The sequence below is a fragment of the Pseudorca crassidens genome, chromosome 17 (assembly GCF_039906515.1).
Source record: "Pseudorca crassidens isolate mPseCra1 chromosome 17, mPseCra1.hap1, whole genome shotgun sequence".
Classification (NCBI taxonomy): domain Eukaryota; kingdom Metazoa; phylum Chordata; class Mammalia; order Artiodactyla; family Delphinidae; genus Pseudorca; species Pseudorca crassidens.
The window spans coordinates 40,754,339-40,767,661 of NC_090312.1; the positions used below are offsets into that span (position 1 = coordinate 40,754,339).

Consider the following 13,323-nt stretch of genomic DNA (forward strand, 5'->3'; position numbering starts at 1 on the left):
TAGGTGGGGGGGTGGAACTTAGGCACGGGTGGGGTTTGGGGGGCAGGACCCAGGCGCGTGGGGGTGTGACATTTGAGTGTGGGACGGGGCCTCTGCTTAGGACCTGCGCAGAAGGGGGAGGCAGCACGTGGGAAGGAGGGCTGTGGAGTGTGGGCTTCTGGAGTTAGGAGGAAGGGCCCTGGGTGAGGGTGTGTGGGTTTGGTTTAGGCCCAACTCATTGGAGGGGGTCTCCCAGTGTAGAGGTGGGGCCCTGTGTGGGGTGTAGGGGCGGGGCTTGGACTCTGCGCTTTAAGAGGGAGGCTCTGAGGGCAGAGGATTAGTCCTGGGAGCCCAACAGGCTTCCCGGTGCCTCAGTGGACAAGGAAGGCACTGGCCTCTTCCCTTACGTTCCTTCACGCACCTCCCCCATCATCTACCCCAGGGTCTCCCCCGTCGCCGCTGGACCCCTAACCCTGGGTGGGTCCCGCTGGGTATAGGAACTCCTCCCCTCCCCCAGCCACCCCTCAGGGGTGCCGGTCCCGGAGGTCCAGCCTTTACTTTTGCTCCCCCTTCCCTCCCTCCCACTCCCTCAGGACCCGCGCGGCTGGACCTCCTTGGTGGGCAGAGGATCAGGCCCGGGATCTCAGCAGGTTCCTGGGGGCCCAAGTGGGCGCGGGAAACCTGGCCACGCTCCCTTTTGATCCTCTACCCTCCCAGTGGTTCCCCAATTTCCCCCTTCCGTCGTGGGATCCCTTCCCCTCCCCCAGCCGCCCCTCAGGGGCACCAGTCCCGTCCTGCCTCCACTTCTCCTCCCCCTTCACTCCCCCCACGCCCCACGTCCTACCTGGTCGCTGGGTTTTCCTCCCGTCCCCTTAGGTGTCCGTGGTTCCCCACCGGTGCCTGCTAGGTGACCTCGTTGTGAGGAGATGCGAATTCCACATCCTCCTAGTGCGCCATCTTGACTCCGCCCCCTCAATTCTTTATATTTGTTAGCCTATTAAAATTCTTAGTCAGATAAACATTTTTATAGTTCATCTTTCAGTGCACAGTGTTTTTTAAAAACTTTTTTTTTCTTTTCTAGGTATTTAATTCAAGGTTGTTTAAAGTCAAAGAAAGACATTTGTTTCTTGCCTATTTAGGAAGAGCACAGTATGATCCAGGAAAACCTAACTACATCTCTTTGGACAAATTGGTATCTGTGCCTGATGAAATATTTTGTGAAGAGATGGCCAAGGCCTCAGTACAGGACTTTGAAAAATTCTTAAAAACTCTTTAGTTTTTGATAGATGTTAAAATGTAATAATGTAAAGTGAATGTACATATGAATAAATATATTTTAAAATAAATACCTCAAACCTCAATTGATATCGGAAACAATTTCTTAATATTATAAATTTGGGAACACTTCTGGTAGATGTTTCTTACAAGTTCCTGGTAAGTTAATTCGTCTTTGACTCAATCAACTCCTTCTTGGGAAGGAGAGAATTAAAATATAGCAAGCTTAGAGAAAGAGAGTCAGTTTACTAGGCAGGTGTGTTGTCCTTCTGGTGAAGATGAGAACAGTAGAAGATCTTCCTTTTTATTTTCAAAGTCTTTTGTAGTGGTTTCATCACAAGACAGCTCTATTTTCTTTGAAGTGTTAGGAGTTTCGGGGGCAGGCTATATTATCCATCTAATATCTACTGCTCACTTAGATTATGCTACAGAACACATTCGATTTGGGATTATCTACACTGTTACGTTTCTGAGCAAAGATAGTCAAAGTTGCCCACAGCTGGCTACTGAGAATCAGGAAAGGAAAAGGGATAGGGAGGAAAGTTGTTTGAAGGTGAGCAATGAGACATAGTAAAAGGCCATAACAAACCTTTGACTTTTTGCCAGTGTGTAAAGATTTGAAGCATGAATACTTTTTTTGTATTTTCCATTTACCATTTAGACATGTAATCCTGGGCAAATGATTTAACCCGTGCGTCTGATTCTTTATTTGTAAGGTGAGGCATCCTGGCTTCACTTACCTGCCTGAGGATCACGAGATTGAGCAGACTGTTAACACTGGTGGCCCCCAAGGAGCCACACCTGGTATCTGCGCTCGCACTGTAGCCCCCTCCCACGCTGACTCAGCCGGTGCGCTCTGCTTCATGGGACACTTGTGCATCTGTGCTTGTCCTCTTGGAACCCTGAGCCAGGATGGAAAGAGGTCTGGTGACTCTTGGAGAAATGAGGTGGAACAAGACTCCTGACCAAACCTCAGCTATTCCGGCTCTGCCACCTGGGCACCAGGTAAGGGAGTGAAGAGGCCGTCTTGGATATTCCAGCCTCAGCAGATACCACACGGAGCAGAGCTACCCGGCCGAATTCACAACTCGGAGAAACAAAGTGTTTCAAACCACTAACTTTGGGGGAAGTTTGTGTGCATTGGGGTTTTGTGTGCTGGATATCCTGAAACCTTGTGAGAAACTAGATTCATAATTTGTCAGGGCCTTCCTGTTGGCGTATTTTATTCATGCGCTCAACAGACATTTGAGTTCCTAGAATACAGTGCTGAGTGTGGCATGGATATGTGCCTTCACGGAGTTCTCTGATGGATGAGATCAATACACAGGGAACAAGGAAGAAGGTTCAATCAGGAGGCGAAGCATGGAACCATCCTGCCTAGTCTTCCTATGGCTCAGAACCTCATTTTGCCTTTATTAACAACCCACTCAGAACAGGCTAGCTGTGCTGCTGTAATGAACAGCCCTAAAACCCCAGAAGTTTTTATTTCATACATGTCCAACTTGGGGCCAAAAAATTTCTGCTCCACGTCATCCGAGTGGCAGAGGTTGATGGAGCTTCCACCGTGTCCGAAATGTAGCCAGTCTATGGAAGGGGAAAGGAATGTAGAAAACTGCTCTTAAAAACGTTTCACAGGGGCTTCCCTGGTGGCGCAGTGGTTGAGAGTCCGCCTGTCGATGCAGGGGACGCGGGTTCGTGCCCTGGTCCGGGAAGATCCCATAGGCCGCGGAGCGGCTGGGCCCATGAGCCATGGCCGCTGAGCCTGCGCGTCCGGAGCCTGTGCTCCGCAACGGGAGAGGCCCGCATACCACAAAAAAATAAAAATAAAAAAAGTCTCACATTTTTCTTGGCCAAAGCATCACATGGCCATGCCTAGCTTTAAGGGGGCAGACAAGTGCAATCCTGCCATATGCCAGAAGGAAAACCAAAAATAATTTTTGAATCAACACTAATGGCTACCAGCAAACATCCAGGCTCTCTAGGCTTAATGCCTGTAGGAGCTGGATTTTGTGACAGTCCTGGGTATAATCCCTTGACAAGGTCTTCCTTTTCTTGCCACCCTCACCCTGTAACCAGAAAACTGAAACTTGAAGGGTAAGGAGGGAGGGAGAAGAGTTTACTGAGTACTTCTTTTTTATTTAATTTAATAATTTCTTTAAAATTTATTTTGGCTGCGTTGGGTCTTCGTTGCTGCACGCGGGCTTTCTCTAGTTGCGGCGAGCAGGGGCTACTCTTTGTTGCACTGCACAGGCTTCTCATTGTGGTGGCTTGTTGTAGAGCATGGGCTCTAGACGCGTGAGCTTCAGTAGTTGTGGCACTCGAGCTCAGAAGTTGTGGCTCACAGGCTTTAGAGTGCAGGCTCAGTAGTTTTGGTGCACGGGCTTAGCTGCTCTGCGGCATGTGGGATGTCCCCGGACCAGGGCTCGAACCCATGTCCCCTGCACTGGCAGGCGGATTCTTCACCACTGTGCCACCAGGGAAGTCCCTACTGAGTACTTCTTGTAAGGTGATGTGCCAACTTACAAATGTACTGCATTTCTTCATATCTTCCAACTTCACTTTGGCTAGTGTAGTTCTGGGAGCAGCCATTCACCACTTTTTAGTACTGCATATAGCGCTGAGTAATATTGAGAATTTGTGGTGGCACAGAGAAAAAGAAAAAGGCAGAAGGCAACAGAATTTTAGAATTGGAATGTGACTAAGACCATTAAACCTTTTGGATTTACAATTAGATTTACAATTAGCCATTCTATACTGTCCCAGGTCTCAGCTTAGGATGGAAGAAAACAGAAGTAGATATTGGTGGGTAGTTGCTCTGGACTGAATTGTGACCCCCCCCACCCCCAAGTTCATGTAATGAAGCTCTAACCCTCAATGTAATGGCATTTGGATGGGGCCTTTGAGAGATAATACAGGTTTAGATAAAGTCATAAAGGTGGGGCTTTCATGACGGTATTAGTGTCCTTGTAAGGGACACAAAAGAGCTTGCTCTCTCTCTACCATGGGAGGACACAGTAAGAAGGCAGACCTCTACAAGCCACAGGGAAAGAGTTCTCAACTAAAACTGACCATGCTGGCATCTTGATCTTATGCTTCTAACCTCCAGAACTGTGAGAAAATAATTTTTTTAAGCTATTCAGTCTACAGTATTTTGTTACCATAGGCTGAGCTGACCCAGACAGTAGTGGTTGCAGAAGTTCATCAGTAACTGCATAAGCATCAGTCATCCTAACTTGGATTGTTTTCTGTCCCTAGAGTGTTTTTTTTTCCAACTTTTAAATCTCTTTAATACACCTGGAGTTTATTTTGATGAAAGGTGTAAACAGGGAGTCTGACTTGTCCCCTCTCCCTGCCTCACCCACTAACCAATAATTTTGTTCTGCATCCTTTAGTAAAATTCTCCTCCCTCAACAATTTGTGATATTACTGTCCCTAGGTTTTCATAGCTTAGACTTAACATGTTGGGACTGAGACCTTAAAAATGTACTTTTACCTTAAAATTGCATTTGAATTCTGCTATACATCTCAGATTTAATATTAAAAAATTTTTTCAACTGACCTTCCACTATAATGGCTTGAGGTAGAACTTCACCTGGAGAAACAAGGTGAGAGAGGGTTAGTGTCTCCTGGATTAGTGGTGTAGCATGTAGCCCTAGAATTAAGGAGTGCCGAAGTTTTATCTGTATTCTCAGATTCTAGAAGATGAATCCGGATTCTTCCTAGCTTGTGTGCCCTTGGACAATTTATGCAACCTTTCTGAGCCTCCGTTTCCTCTTCTCTACAATGGGTACAATCATAGTATTTATCATATAGGTTTAGAATTAAATGAAAATATGTCCATAAAACGCTTAGCGTGTTGCTTGTCACAAAGGGCTCAATTTATGCTGCCCAAGCTCTTAGAGCTCGTCAGCAACAGAACCAGGCTGAAGACGGGGTGTCCTAATTCCTTGCCTAGTGCTTTTTCCATCTTGTCACATGGAATGCCTCTTAGAACCAGGGGCGGGTCCAAGCCTATGGGATTGCTGTAATTTTTGCGGAGAGGGGCGCGGGGCAGGTGCCAACGCCGGCCGCCAGAACTGCGCCTGCGCGTGCACCCACTCGCTCTCCCACCCCCGCCCCTCCTCGCGACGTTGACGTAACACGCCTGCGCACTGGACCTTGCGCGACCTCTAGGACTTACCCAGCAGGCAACGCTTCTGTCTCGGGTTAAAATGGCGAGTAGGCCTGCCGGTAAGTGAGCGGTGTCCTGCTTGGCGGGCATCGCCGTGCTCAAACTTTTATTCTCGCAGCAACTTGCTCTTCTTCCTCTGCTCTCTCTAAATGGCCAGGTTTGCGGCAAAAGGGAAGGCGGCGGCTCCCGGCCGCCTGAAGGAGGCCTTGGCCTCACCCCCCTGCTGTCTCCAGGCCCGGCTCGTTTGGGGATGGGACCCGCTGTTGGTGAAGGTGCCCGCGGTGTCTCCCACAGCCCTGGCGTTCCGGCCTGCTAGAGCTCAGCAGCCCTTCCCCTCGGCCTTAGAAGAGTTCAGGGGAGATAATTAGTGGCTGACTTTCAACCCAAATGAACTGAGTGCTTACTGTGAGCCAAGCGCTGTCATGTGCATTATTAGCTCGATGAACTCTCCTGCTAGTGCGAGGAAGATGGTGCTAGTTTCCCTTTTCGGCTGGTAAGATAACTGAGGCGAAGTGACCGGAGGAAGTAGGATTGGAAATCTCAATCTCGTTCCAACTCTCGCGCTTCTCAAACTGGGAATTAGAGGCAGCTGAGCAAGGGTTACAGCGAAACTTCAGTTTAACCTTGGCTTATCTGGAACGTCAACTTGATCTGTGGATTTGGAGAAATTTGTATTTATTCCAGGCACTGGAACAAATGTATTTATTATGGAATAGGATGCAAAAATTACCGGAATACTTAAAACAGAACGTGAAAAAAGTGCAGTTTTCCCTGTGTGTTTTTTTTTGCCAATCCCTGCCCTCTGGCGGTATAAATTGGAATAGCTTTAAAAAAATGTTGGTTCCTTCTTCCCTGCCCCCAGCAATTGTGAAGCTATTAGGAAACATCAGATTGCCAGAAAAATTCGTTAACGTAAATGACATTGAGCTTTTGGGGAGTGGGGGAGAAATTTAAGAATTCATTATTTCATTAACTTGACAAATACTGTAGGCGTTCTTCTTCTGCCCTGTGTTTGGAAACTAGATAGACCTGCCCTCAGCCCTATTATTAGCTGCCTTTGATCTTGGATGGGATAATTTATGTAAGCCTTATTCCTATTCTGCAAGGATAGGCGTGTTGTAAATAACTCTAGCTAATGGTGGTAAAGCAAATAGAATAGTGCCTAGCACACAGTGAGTGTTCAATGAATAGTAATCATTATTACCATCACTGGTAAATATGTTTACAGATAATTTTATGTTTACAAATAATTTATGTCCTATAAGTATGTTTGTATATTGTTGACTCTTTGGTAGTTGTCTTTCCAGAAGTAACGTTATACATGGTGCTTCATTTCCAAGGAGATTTACCAAAGCTGTGATGTACTAAGGAGGGGTTGAAGTGAAAGGAGGGTTTGGTTTCCTTCTTTGGTAAGGGACTAACCCTAAGACAAAACTTTAAAAGAAAATTTAAACTTACCATACCTCCCCTTCTGTACCACATGTCTCCTGTAAACATCAGGCAGTATCATGTTGCCCTTAGGTCCTACTGGGTAACCCATCCTGCTCAGTCCTGTTCCCCAGAGAGTTTTAACGTTACCTATTTTTCCTCATCCATTTTCAAATATCCATTCCCTCAGTGGAAAGTTAGCTGCTTGAGAGTAGGAGAATGTGCTTCTTTTACTAGTCCATATTAATATTAAATGACTGACTAATGGTATCAAAACCCTCCCAGAAATACATATATTTTTAAAGAGAGTAGCCAAGTGAAATAAAGGTAATGTAGAATAAAAATTCTGGAGGATGGGGGTCATTTAGATTTGCCAGTGTATGCTGAAATCTCATCTTTTCATACAGCTCCAACTCCCTTGAAAAGTTTACAGTTATTTCCTATAACCTATTTCTGAAACTACAAATGATGGAGAAGTTCCCAGTTTCTTTTTCATCCCCCACCCCTCAATTCTGATGGTAGCAGGGGGACAAAAAGGAATGGGATGCTTGACTTTGAGAAGCTGGAGTGGCCCTCCGTATCCACAGGTTCCACATTCGAGGATCCAGCCAACCTCCTGATGGAAGATATTTGGGGGAAAAGTTCCACAAAGTTTAAAAAAGCAAAACTTGAATTTGTTGCTCTCAGGCAACTATTTACATAGCATTTATTTTGAATTTACAACTATTCACATAGCATTTACATTGTATTAAGTATTATAAGTAATCCAGAGATTATTTAAAGTATACAGGAAGATGTGCTTAGGTTATATGCAAACACTACACCATTTTATATAGGGAACTTGGGCCTCTCGGATTTTGATATCTGAGGGGGGTCCTGGAATCAATCCCCTGAGGATATCAGGGGACTTATTGTACCTACAGATCTTTAGTACGTTAAGTGTTTGAGTTTATCCTTTTTTCCCCATGACTTAATTGCCCAATTTTTTTACCTGCAATACTTTTGCTCATAGATAAAATAAGCTATTTTTATCTACAATACATAGGGTATATGCTTTGAAAAGAAATTCCTTCCTGTGTTGGCATTTTTTACCTGGTTGCTTATGTACTATATAAGTGAACTGTTAGCAGTTAACAGTGTGACAATATCAGTTGCAGCATCAAGCAAATGGCTGGAGGGTATTCGAAAATGGTATTACAATGCTGCCGGGTTCAATAAACTGGGTGAGTATTTGTGCTTTCTTCTGGTTTTTTTTTTTCTTTTTCTGAGAGTAGTGCTTTTTTTTTTTTTTTTTGAGAGTTGTGCTTTTGCAAGAGTTATGGATCCCAAAAATACGTTAACTAATTGCACCTGTGTGCACTAGAAATCTTAAAATTAGGTCACATTTTATTGTTAAATCCATTTCCTTTTTATTATTATGAGAAGAGAGGGATGGAATTGTCTCAAATGTATGAGCTGGAAATGATTTATGTTCTTGAAATATGGTAGCAGAACATTTTCCTTATTATATGTTCCCTCTCTCAACTCCTCCGCTTATCATTTTAAAATTTAAGTTGTATGAACTTTGAAAGTAGAGATTTTTCAAATGTTAAAATTGTCTGACATCTTTACAATTATTTGATGCCTGAACTATTTTTTAGAACTTCATACTTTGCCATGAACTTCATCTTTTGTAATTGAAGCGTGAGGGAAGCATCATTAAATGTTACTGGTTCCTTAGTACACTATCATTTTAAGCTTCTTTAATACCTTGATCTCAGAATTAAAGTATAAGAAAGTAGAGATATAGTCTATTGATATGTGTTTAAAAACAAAGTAGACATTTTAAATGATTTTAAAATTGCTATAGATAAAACGTGAATTTTGTGGCAGTAGATTTTAAAAGACTCATATTGTTTCCATAGTACCATTTAAGAAATAATCCATTAAATAACCCATTATTGTGTGTGAAATGAATTGAGTTTCCATGATACCTAACTCTTCATATTACCACCCAAGTTAAGTTAATGACTTAGGTTATAAGTCATAATTTTACTCATTTTTTAGAAATTCCTTATTTTTGAGATGCATATTCAATCTTACTCTCTTGTTTTTTATCATAGGCTTAATGCGAGATGATACAATATATGAGAATGACGATGTAAAAGAAGCCATAAAAAGGCTTCCTGAGAACGTTTATAATGAGAGGGTGTTTCGCATTAAGAGAGCACTGGACCTGACCATGACCCAGCAGATCTTGCCTAAAGAGCAGTGGACAAAATATGAGGAGGTAGAACAGCTCTTTTGTATCTGATAATGTTGGCCATGAAGGATTGAGTATTAGAAACAGAGAACACATTCCTTTGTATAGTGCTTTAGAGTTCTTAAAGTTGTGTCAAATCAAAATCCTTATGACAGTCTGGTGAGGTTAGTAGAGCAAGTGTTAGTTCCATTTTAGAGGTAAACACATTGAGACTTAGAGATGAAGTGACTTCCAGAATCATTAAGCAGGCCGCTGATATAGAGATCCAGGACTAGAATCCAGGTCTTCTGCCTCCCAGGCCATTGTTCTCCCTCTACACTCTGCTTTCTGCTCGGATGAAAAAATGGTGGTGTTCATGTGATCGACCCATTGAGTGGCCTTCTGGCTCCTGGGAAGGACGCTGTGAAGCAAACCCTCACCCCCTGAACTGCATTGAAACTAGGCCAAAGCTTGTAGACTCATTCCTTTTTCTTTTCTGACAGTCTTCTCGCTAATAACCTATCAGAGTAGCTTATTACAGTATCTTTATGGGTTTTTACATTTTAGAAAAGCAGGCAATTTTTAGTCTGCTTGAGAATATATTTTCTTAAGTTGGAAATTAATTTTGATAGATTTCTTTTGTTGTTTAAGATCTATTGAGTATTGGGGGTATATCAGTATGTAATGGTAGCATATAATATTTTTCTTTTATTCATTCTTTAGGATAAATTCTACCTTGAACCATATCTGAAAGAGGTTATTCGGGAAAGAAAAGAGAGAGAAGAATGGGCAAAGAAATAATCATGTAGTCTAAATCTGGATGCAGCTATCCTGAAGTATTTTTATGAGGTTGGTTAAACCTGAAATGTCCAATGTAGAACTATCTGGGCTGTAAATGTATTACTTTAAATAAATCTCTATTATAATTGTTGGAGTTTTTGAATTCTAAACCTTATTCTGAATAACTACTGTATTTACTTATCTGTTACAGTTTTTTCCAAACTTGTGAGATATTTTTTCAGTTAGTGGTTAACTGCCTCCTGGGGCCCAGAGAAGCCACTTGAATCAGTTTAAGTAGAATGGTCACATCTGGATTGTTAGCAAGATACTTAGAAGCCCCAACAGGGCCTCCCTTGCAAGGATGGAATAGAGCAAGAAACAAGCACCAGTGAGTTTATTTTACCTGAAGCAAACAGCACAAGCAGATTGGCTCTCAGACTTCAAAAGTTACTGAATGAAAGGAGAGAGGATTCACCCCTTAGTTTGCTATGATTGGGAAACAGCCTTTTTTCAACCACTGTTGTCCAAATATAATTGCTTTTGCATCCTATCTTTTAAAAAAAAATTATGTATACAGCCCCAATATGAGTCTGTATAAGTTATATATATGTGCTCCTGTGCTAATATGTGTATTAGAAAATAAAAAACAGACATTAGAAAAATAGTCAAAAATATAAAGACAGATCATACTTTCTTCCCAGATCCCAGTGACTTTCCACTTTGGAAATGATTATTAAAGTCTATAATAAGCGTTGGATAGTAATAATATTTAAAAGCTTTAAGGCTATAGTCTAATTTTTTAATATAAATTAGAACCATTCAATAATGTCATCATTCCCACCCCTAAATTCTGAAAAGGTTTTTTTGGTGGAAGCGAGAACATGGAACCACAGCGAGTGGGGGAGGAGCTGTGTGGAACCTGCAGTCCATACGGTGTCCCACAAGCCACTGCTGTGTGTGGTGCGGACGTCTGATTGGGGTCTTACCTTGAAGAACAAAGCAACAGAATGTGAAAAACAAGTTTTGTGTTATAGAGAGATACTGCAGGTTCAGTTCTAGACCACCACAATAAAGGAAATACCAAAATAAAGTGAGTCACTTGAAGTTTTTGGTTTCCCATTGCATATAAAAGTTACGTTTATAACTGTGCGATTAAGTGTACAGTAGCATTGTGTCTAAAAAACCAATGTATACCTTCAGCAAGTTGTAATAACATCAAAAATCACTGATCACCATAACAAGCACAATACTAATAATAAAGTTTGAAATATTTCGAGAACTGCCAAAATGTGAGAGAGACATGAAGTTCCAAATGCTGTTGGGAAAATGGCGCCAATAGACTTGCTGGATACAGGGCTGCCGTAAACCTTCAATTTGTAAAAAACACGATATCTGTGAAGCCCAATAAAAGGAGGTATGCCTGTAGTTAAAATTCCTAAAACAGAATCAAAAGCGGGTGTGTACATTTGGCATGTGTTTTTTCCACGGAGTGTGATAAGATTTTGACAAACACGTGTGACTTTTGCAACGTGTACATAGTGTCTTTAAAAGTTTGCTAAAATATTAGGAAACCTCATTAAATTCCCTAAGACCTGTCTTCTCTTTGATACTCGAAACATCTGTCCTGAAGTCACTCTTGTCAGTTTTTCAGGGTCTGTCCAAGTTGCCTAGATCCTCATTTGATCATGGTTTTGATCATGATAAGAGCAGTTCGTTAACATGTTCAGTATTTTTGTAAGATTTGTGATTTTACTTTGTAATCTGAATTACACTTTTGGAGCAGTATTGCAAATCACAGAGAAACAGGAAGATGTAGGTAGATGCTCATGTTAAGGGACTGTTCGCTTAAGGGTCTGTTGATTTACTTCTGTCGCGATGCTTCCCTATTAGACCTAACTAGGTAACTAAGATAGATTCTCAGACAACCAAGGACCTCCCAGTGTTTCAGTGCTCCAATTTCTTTCTTTTCTCAGATCTTTTCAAATAAATTTGAATCCCATACATTGCTGGTGGCTCATCATCCTGTAGACAGAATAATAGAATTACTCAGAGCCAACTCTGGGTTAGACGGCCCAGATCTGAATCCATTCACTTACCGGGTAATCTTAGGAATATGGTTTAACCTCTCTATGGCTCAGTTTCCTCAGCCCTAAAATAGGGCTAATGATAACCTACTTTAAGGGTTGTTGTGAAAATTAACTGACTTCATTGTATGTCAAGCTCTTAGAACAGTTCTTGGCACACAGTAAGCACTATTCTGACTTACTAAAAGATTCAGTAATAAGAATAAAAACTGGGCCAAAGCCCCAAATTCCTATAGCCATAATAATTCTCTATTCACAAACGATGGTATCTTGTTAATATAGGCATCCGCACTGCGTGACTTTGAAAATAACCAAAATAGAATTCAAAGGTTAGGTAAGCATAAAACCTTAACCAAATCCTTGACAGCCTGGTGGGTGAAATGCAAATGGGTTTACCCATTTGAGCGACGTGAATATTAGGAACCACAGTCACAGAGATGAATACAGTTAAAGGGTGAATGAGACGATACAACAGGAAAAGGTCCCTTTATTAGAATGAGGTACTAAATTCAGCCACTAGGTGGTGATACACTACAACTTTCCTACTTAGAGGTGCACTGCACCAGCACTTCTGTAGATTTGTCCATTCTCTGCCCCCACCAACTCCTTCCCTTTCATTTTTCAAGTTGACAACACCTTAGAGGTTTATGGCCATCAGGAGGATTTACTACTAAGCTATATACTGATGTAATGAAATCTAATATATGCTGTGCAATGAATTATGAGATGTTATTTAGTTTCAGGATTTTATTACTTCAATCGGTTTTGACCGTATTTCCTTTTATATGATTGCTCACTCTTTAAACATACCAGATGACTGTATAAGGAACACCTAATAAAGCCTATAGATGTTAAAATATATATGTTTTAACTTATTTGCCATAATTTGTTTAAATTCTGGTTATACTGGTATTCATATTAAAAGCCATAACATGTTAGAATCTGAGATCTCAGGTCGGATGGTGCCTCTGAATTATATTTTGCTAAGAAATTTCATTGTATGTATTAACAATTGAGCAGGGAAGAAGAACTGAATCATTACAAGGTGGTTAATTTTTAGCATAGATTCCAGAAAGCTTGTTAATATTTGAGTGGCTTATGTATTATGGCAAACTATTTTAAATGTTATTCTGGGTTCTGACTATATCTCTCCTACAGTTGAAAGAATGTATTATTTGTTTAACTTTGTATTTTAATACATTTGCCTATTTTTGCATAAAATGCCAAAAATGTAATTTCAAAATAAATCCCTGTGAAACTTCTGGTAACATTATTCAATTGAATCATCGTTCTATTAGTATTCTAACTATTTTAAAGAAAATTTTATACATATATATGAAATTGTATTTATAAGTCAAACCAAAAAAAAGATAATTATTTGTTTT

General features: G+C 41.4%; 2 protein-coding genes and 1 long non-coding RNA gene across 5 annotated transcripts in view; 2 read left to right on the plus strand and 1 right to left on the minus strand.

Moving 5' to 3' along the window:
* Positions 1–2,460, plus strand: part of MTERF3 (mitochondrial transcription termination factor 3) — a 28,103-nt gene extending 25,643 nt beyond the window's left edge. For 2 of the 3 annotated variants that reach the window (XM_067711721.1, XM_067711723.1), the window contains exon 8: positions 1,971–2,460. In XM_067711721.1, the coding sequence (XP_067567822.1) occupies positions 1,971–2,219 (249 nt within the window). In that variant the 3' untranslated portion in view covers positions 2,220–2,460. Of the gene's footprint in view, positions 1–1,060; positions 1,341–1,970 lie in introns of those variants that run through there. The other variant, XM_067711724.1, reaches the window with a different exon arrangement.
* LOC137210122 (uncharacterized) lies at positions 560–5,264 on the minus strand. The gene is made up of 3 exons (XR_010936267.1): positions 4,814–5,264; positions 1,995–2,156; positions 560–973 (listed from the first exon to the last, which is right to left on the minus strand). It is a non-coding gene; the product is annotated as an uncharacterized lncRNA (long non-coding RNA).
* Positions 5,265–5,387: 123 nt separating this feature from the next.
* Positions 5,388–10,008, plus strand: UQCRB (ubiquinol-cytochrome c reductase binding protein). The gene is made up of 4 exons (XM_067711726.1): positions 5,388–5,484; positions 8,005–8,076; positions 8,956–9,122; positions 9,798–10,008. The coding sequence occupies exons 1-4, from the start codon at positions 5,466–5,468 to the stop codon at positions 9,873–9,875; spliced, it is 336 nt and encodes a 111-aa protein (XP_067567827.1). The 5' UTR covers positions 5,388–5,465; the 3' UTR covers positions 9,876–10,008.
* The last annotated feature ends 3,315 nt before the right edge of the window (positions 10,009–13,323 follow it).